The following is a 7,273-nucleotide window of genomic DNA, read 5'->3' on the forward strand; positions in this document are numbered from 1 at the left end:
CCATAAAATTTCACCCTTTGAAAGTGCACAATTCAGTGGGTTTTAGTATGTTCATAAATAAAGTTGTACAACCATCACCTTTATCTAGTTCCAGAGCATTTTTGTCACCCTCAAAAGAGACCCCTGCTCATGAGCCCCCACCCCTCCCATTCCCTCTTCCCTCAGCCCCTGACAACCACGGATCCACTTTCAGTCTCCATGGATTTGCCTGTTCTGGACATTTCACATAAACAGAATCATACACTACGTATGTGTCCTTCTGTGTCTGGCTTCTTTCACCGAACATAATGTTTACAGAGAACATTTTACCTTATAAATTTCCTTGCTTAAATCCTCCCAGGTCCTGAGCATTCTGGTGGTTTGGAAGGTCCCGCTTTGGGAACATGCCCCCCCTAACAGGTGTTTGCCAGTCCCCCTCCTCCATCTGCTTCTGTCCCACAACAACTTATTGTAATGTCTCATTTGCAGACACTCCCTCCTGCTGTCTCTGCCGTTTGCTGCCATGTCTTTGGGTCCAGGAAAGAGAAGCTCTAGAGGTGCTGGCCATTCCATCACAGGTGCCCAGGGGCATAGCCGGGACTTGGGAGAAGGTACCCGCAGAGACACACCCATGTGTGAGTGTCCCCCTCCCAACAAAGACGCCGTGGGCACCTCAACTCCCTATTGCTCTCTGCCGTCCCCCCAACTTCCAGGCATCCTTTCCCCGGGAAACTCAGTTTCAGACGGTGAGCGGTGCCAATGTTCTGGCGACTTTGCTCCTCCAGCTTCTCAACAGCTGTGTGAGCTCCCGTAACAAAGTGCCCCACCCTGGTGGCTCCAACAACAGAGATGGATTCTCACAGTCTGGAGGTCAGAAGTCTGAAATCCAGGTGTGGGAGGGGTCTGTTCCTTCCGGAGGCTCTGCCTGTCTCCCAGCTTCTGGTGGTGGCTGGAAACCCTTGGTGTTCCTTGGCTTGTGGCCATATCAGTCCTGTCCCTGTCCTTTTCCTCTTCTGTGTCCCTGTGTTCGAATCTCCCTCTTTTTCCTTTTAAGGATACCCCGTCATTGGATGTAGGTTCCACCCGAAATTTAGGACTATCTTATGTCAAGAGCCTCAACTTAATTATATCTGTAAAGACCCTATTTCTCAATAAGGCCACACTCACAGGTACCAAGGGTTAGGATGTGGACATCTTCTGGGGGACACCATTCAACCCACCACCTTGCTAATCCCTCCTGGGTTTATTTCTCTTTCTCTTTCAGTTGTACGTCCCACCGAGCCCTTTTGGCGAGAACTCACAGCCGGTCAGCTTCCCCAAGCTTCTCCCGACGAAAACACCCTATTTACCCAGACCTCACAACTGACTCCACGTTGTCACAGAGTAAAACATAAAGAAGAATGTAAACTCTATTCACCCCATGAGAATGACTGTCCCAGCCTCTGCAGGACAAGCTCAGGACACCCCCAACCTGGACCTCACCTGAGTCCAGAGCTCCCCCCGTCTTCCTACGTCTCTGGCAGCCCCCAGCCACCCTCTGCAGACATCAAGGCTCCCAGGATACCCCAGGTCCCACATTAGGGCAACGGCATCCGTGATTACTCTGGATGGGCTCTGCTCTCGGGCTGACAAGGATTTTGTCCTAACTGTCTGCCGTCCTGCCTTCCTGGGACACCCCAGCTGCCTGCCCATCAGGCCATCGAGGGCAGGAGGTCTGGTCTGGGGGCTGGGCATGTTCTGCACCCAGCCTCTGACGCACTGCCCCCACCACACCGCATTCTCCATGTTCCCGTGTGTGCCTCCAGAAGCTTCTCTCCTCTCCACGCAGGGTGGGTGCATCGCAGCAGGTCTAGATCCCGCCTGTTTCCACCCTCAAGGAATCCTGTGTCCTCACGGAGAGAGTTCTACAGTCCCCTCCACCCCCAGATGGGACTGTTGCCTGGAAATCAATGCAGGAGCCACATGGTAGATGGGCCGGCGGGGCTTGACTCTCCTGGGATGTGGTTCCCAGCTGCCATCAGACTGTGGACTTTCTCCCTGCATGCAATCAGAGTTTAGTATACAATTGAAAGGGATTTCTGGAATCAAGTCCAGAGACTCTGCAGCATGGGTGAACTCCCCTCTGTGGGTTCCCTGCGCCCTGGCTCTAAGCTGCCTGTGACGGTCCCACGGAGGACAGCGTGAGTGCCAGGCCTATCCCTTGGGGAGAAGCGGGGAGACGGCAGGGATCGGTTATGAGACAATCTGTCTGGATGCTGAGGTCTGCCTGGCTACTTGGCCTCCTTGGACTGGCCACCAGAATGGTTGTGATGGCAGTGTGTTTGTTCCTAAGCTGGGGATGTTTCAATCTGGGCACTGTGGACATGTGAGTCAGATGAGTCTGGGCTGTGGGGGCTGCCTTGGGCATCGCAATAGATTTAGCAGCATCCCTGGCCTCCAGCCAAGAGATGCTGGAAGAGCCCCAGAGTCTAACACCCAAAAATGTCTCCAGACCTGGCACAATGGCCCCAGGTTGAGACACGCTGGTCTGCGTGGGAATCCAGCTGGCCTGTTGTGTTTCTCCCAGAAGCTGCTGTGGGCCCAGCCGTGGGGATGGAAGAGTCTAGAAGTGGGGCCAAGATTCTGACGGCCACCCTGGCACCATTTCCCCACTCCTGCGGCAAGGGGGTGGGGGTGGGGTTGGGGTGGGGGTGGGGTCACGCCTAAACCCGCCCACTTCCTTCTAAAGAAAGATAAAAGGGTCTGAGGGAGGGCCAGGGAGGAGAGCTAAGCATCCGTCCACCGTGAGGAAGCCGACTAACGACTGACGGTCTGATACCTAAGACATATTTCCTGGGATCCCGGAGTCCTGGTCCGGCTCTTCTCACCCCAACCCTGTGCTCTCCTCCCCCCCTCCCCCACAGATGCTGTGGCTGCTGTTCCTGACCCTCCCCTGCTTGGGGGGCTCCATGCCCATGACCACAGGTGACTCCTACCCCCATGCAACACCTGCCCTGTCCCAGCACCCCTGTCCCTGTCCCCAGGCCAGCTGACCCTCCAGGACTGACCGAAGAATGGGGAGGTGACCTGTGAGAAAGGCCTGGGAAGCACCCAGGCCGTGCAGGATGGCATGGCCTTATCCCTCACCCCTCACGTTGCCTCCCCAGCACCTGACCCTGAGAATGAGCTGGTGGGCATTGTCGGGGGCCACAGTGCCCCCCAGGGGAAGTGGCCGTGGCAGGTCAGCCTGAGGATCTACGCTTATCGCTGGGCCTCCTGGGCACACATCTGCGGGGGCTCCCTCATCCACCCCCAGTGGGTGCTGACAGCTGCCCACTGCATTTCCCGGTGAGTCCCTCACTCTGCGGACCCCCTATTGGGTGGAGGTGGAGACGGGCAGAAACAGAGATGGTGAGGGGGCAGAGTTGGGGTGGATTTGAGTTCTAGACTTGCGGGCAGGGGCTGCCCAGACCAAGCCCCCTCTGAGGGGCCAAAGTCTGCCTCCCCCAGAAAGGACGCCGACCCCTCAGCCTATCGGATCCACGCCGGGAACGTGTATCTCTACGGGGGCAAGGCACTGCTCAACGTGAGCCGCGTCATCGTCCACCCCAAATACGTCAGTGCCTTCCTGGGCTATGACCTGGCCCTGCTGAAGCTGGCCACACCCTTGAGAGCGTCCAAAAGCATCCGGTCGGTCACCCTGCCGTCTCAGTCTGTGAATTTCAGCACGGAGGACGAGTGCTGGCTTACTGGCTGGGGCATGGAGTCAGTCCTCGGTGAGATTGCCTGGTGGGGGGTGTCCTGGACACGTGCAGGGAAAGTTCCAAATCCTTCCCTTTCCTTCCTATTTCCCGGGGGTTGAGGGAAGACGGTTATGGTTCAGAAGAGCGGAAATCAATGGGGAAGAAAAGGAACCTCCTTTGTAGGTGTGGGTGGGCACGTGGCCTTTCAGCCTGGCGTGGGCCCTCGGACTCTCTGATTTTCGTTTTGCGCGAGGGACCCTGAGCTTCAGAGGTCAAAGGTATTGGCCAGATCCAACGGTCAGCTGTGGTCAGGATCAGCCCAGTGGCCCCGGACCTGAAGCTGTTGCTCTCTCTCTCTCACACCATAGTCTCTGATTTTTAATTTTTGTGTGTGTGTGGGGGGCAATCTGGTTGTGGTTTTCAAATGGGGGAAATAATGTTTCCTCATATGTTCTTGGGACTTTCAGGCCATAGGCGTTATGGTGCCTGGTGTATCAGTGGCCTGGGGCCACCGTAAGAGAGGACCTCAAATGGGGGCACTTAAAACAACAGGAGCCGGGACATCCGGAGGCTCAGTGGTTAGGGCGTGTGCGCTTAACACCAAGGTCGCCGGTTCGATCCCTACATGGGCCACTGTGACCTGCGCCCTCCACAACTAGATTGAGACAACTGCTTAACTTGGAGCTGATGGGTCCTGGAAAAACACACTTAAAAATAAATAAAAGTTAAAAAACAAACAAAAAACACAGGCATTTATCCTCTCAGTTTGGAGGCCAGAGGTCCAAGAACAAGGTATCGGCAGGGCTGGTTCATTCTGGAGGCTGTAGGGGTCGGTCCTTCCTGCCTTTCTCAGTTTCTGGAGGATCCTGCTGTCTCCTGGCTCGTGGATGCACCCCTCCCATCTCTGTCTGCTTCTGTCCTCATATGTCATCTCTGTGTCTGTGTCTCCACTCTCCCTCTCCTTCCTTTTATGAGGACACCAGCCATTGGATTTAGGGCCTGTCCTAAATCCAAGATGGCCTCATCTTAACGTGACTCTACTTGCACGTAAGGTCACCTTCTGAAGTTCAGGATGGGCATGAGTTTTGGGGGGACGCTTTCAACCGTGTACAGCCAGGATGTCTGTTTATGGAATCCAAGCTCATTTATCACAGCAGGAGGGGTCTGTATGGATGGCCTGTGGTCACACCCCACCCAGGACAGATGGGGAAACTGAGGCTCAGGCTGGTTCCAGGTCAGAGTGGCTGAGGCCCTCGCCTTGCCATCCAGGGCGCCTCTCTGTCTGGCCAGTGTGGATGGTGGGCTTGCCGGTGATGCTGGGTGGTCTGTGGCATGGGGGACAGCCTGCCCGGCTTCCTGACCCCTCTGCTTCCACCCCAGAGCCACTGGGCCCCCCGTACCGCCTGCAGCAGGTGCAAATCCCACTGGAAGAGGATGAGGACTGTGAGAAGGCCTACGGGAAGTACCTGCACAGAGACAACAGAAAGATCATCCCAGAGGACATGCTGTGCGCTGGCTCCCTGGGCCGGGGCCCCTGCATGGTGAGATGCTGAGGCCAGTCCTGCCCCGGGGGCCTCCTCCTGGCTCTGGCCTGCTGCGGTTGGGCACCTTGGCCCCTGACATGCTCTGTGACGGTCCCCTTTCCACAGGGAGACTCCGGGGGCCCCCTGATGTGCAAGATGAGAGGCACCTGGATCCAGGTCGGCGTGGTCAGCTGGGGCATCGGTTGCTCCAGGTTTGATCTGCCTGCTGTCTTCACAAACGTCCAGAAACACGTGCCCTGGATCCAGCAGCAAATCCGGAGGCACGGGTGAACCTCAGGCTGGGGCTGGGGCCAGAGCTGGGCTGCGGGTCAGTGGAGCCTGGGGCTTCTCCAGCCACGTCACATCCCCAGTGTGGAGCTGCCCCTCCCACACTTCCTCCCCTCCCTTCCCCAAGCTTCAGCCCCCTCTTCTCCTGCCCTTCTAGTGGTCCCAGCCTTTCCTGCCAGTGGGGAGAGGCAGGAGGGCCCTAAGGGGGTTGGGGTGCTGTGTACTGCTTTTGTCTCATTAAACTGTCTGGTAAACAGGTCGGTGGTCTGGGTGGTCTTTGACGTGGGTGTGGCTGCAGAGCCGGTGGACCCAGCTCTCTGGTTTGGAATCCTGTAGCGCTGTGGGGAGGAGGCTTAGGCTCAGCCATGGGGAGGATGGATGGATGAGGTGGTCATAGATTCTTCCCCAACCCTGGGCCACTTAACCCTATCCCCTCCCATGTGCAGCAGACCCCGTCACCAAGTGAGGGTGTCGGTGGATTCAGTCGTTCTCAGGATTGCATTCATTCATTCCACTAACGTCAGTGATGCCACATCCTGGGTTATAGGGGAATAACCTTTGCCTCTGATCACAGGGTCTGGAGGGCAGGTAGATATACAACAAAGATTTGAAATGTATTGTGGAAGGGCCATATCATAGAGAGACATACAAAGTCCACAAAAGAACCTGGTGGGCGGGTGCCAGCCGGGAGAGGTGCCCTGAGTGAAAGCTGAAGAAGTCCTTAGAATTTATGCGTTATCGGACTTTTTATGATACACTTGCATTGTGCACACAAAATGGACAACAAAGCTATTTTCACTGCAAGGAAAGAACAATAATGATATCAGACTCCTTCTATCAGGAGGGGCTTATCCAAACCTCCTAGGCTGAAGCTTTGTCCCCAGTGCCCCTGAGGGATTCAGGTGGGCCCCAGAAAGGTGTCCCACACCTGGAAAAATTCTCCCCCATGGTTGTGATCCACGCCCCTCCCCTCAGCTCTGGGGTGAGGGCTGGATGCCCCAGAAGCAGAAGATGGAACACGTGGGGGCTGGCACTTGCAACACCTCTTGCTGTCCTGGGGCCAGAGGAACAGGGCTGTGGCTGGTCCAGCCTTGCGCTGGGGACAGGGGTTCCAGCTTCTCCCATTATGTAGGCTGCTTTGAGATATTTTCCCCTCTCCTGCAGCCAAACTTCCTTAGCCATCCTGGCTTCCCCCCACTTTGTGAAAATGTAGACAAGCCCTGACCACATAAAACCAACCAACATTGGTAACCTTGGGGACACAATCAGAAAGAACCAGAATGCATTTCGACAATAGTGTGAGATGGCCCTTTGGGGGTGAGTTTCTTGGGAGGCTCAGAAGAAGAGCAGCAAGGTTGCTTGCCACAAATTTAAACGTAATCAGCAGAAGTGCAGCGTTGTAATAACCATTTTCTAAAGCAATTTTCTAAGGAGACAGGGTTGGGGCGGGGGGAGTAAAGAAAACCTCATCATGGCGGAAGAAGATGGTTGAAAGATAAAAGCACGGGATTGTTTAATAGCATCCTGTTCCACTTCTACTAGTCAGCGTGGGTCTGGTTTTGTCACTGGGAGCCCTGACTGACACAGAAAGAAGCAGAAGTGTCTATTCATAGACAGTGATTTTCCACGTCCAGAGAGTCTACCAACAAGTTACTAGAACTAATCCGAGAGGCAAACTTGCTGGAGACAAAATGTACAGCAAGTGGTCACATTTCTCTCACCAGCCACAAAATGGACAGTGTCATTTTTAAAAGATGACAT

General features: G+C 55.3%; 1 protein-coding gene across 1 annotated transcript; it reads left to right on the forward strand.

Moving 5' to 3' along the window:
* The first annotated feature begins 2,744 nt into the window (after positions 1-2,744).
* Positions 2,745-5,768, forward strand: LOC109435369 (putative serine protease 29). The gene is made up of 6 exons (XM_074322836.1): positions 2,745-2,788; positions 2,883-2,943; positions 3,126-3,306; positions 3,469-3,734; positions 5,082-5,242; positions 5,351-5,768. The coding sequence occupies exons 2-6, from the start codon at positions 2,883-2,885 to the stop codon at positions 5,513-5,515; spliced, it is 834 nt and encodes a 277-aa protein (XP_074178937.1). The 5' UTR covers positions 2,745-2,788; the 3' UTR covers positions 5,516-5,768.
* The last annotated feature ends 1,505 nt before the right edge of the window (positions 5,769-7,273 follow it).

Source organism: Rhinolophus sinicus, linkage group LG18 (genome assembly GCF_036562045.2).
Source record: "Rhinolophus sinicus isolate RSC01 linkage group LG18, ASM3656204v1, whole genome shotgun sequence".
NCBI lineage: Eukaryota > Metazoa > Chordata > Mammalia > Chiroptera > Rhinolophidae > Rhinolophus > Rhinolophus sinicus.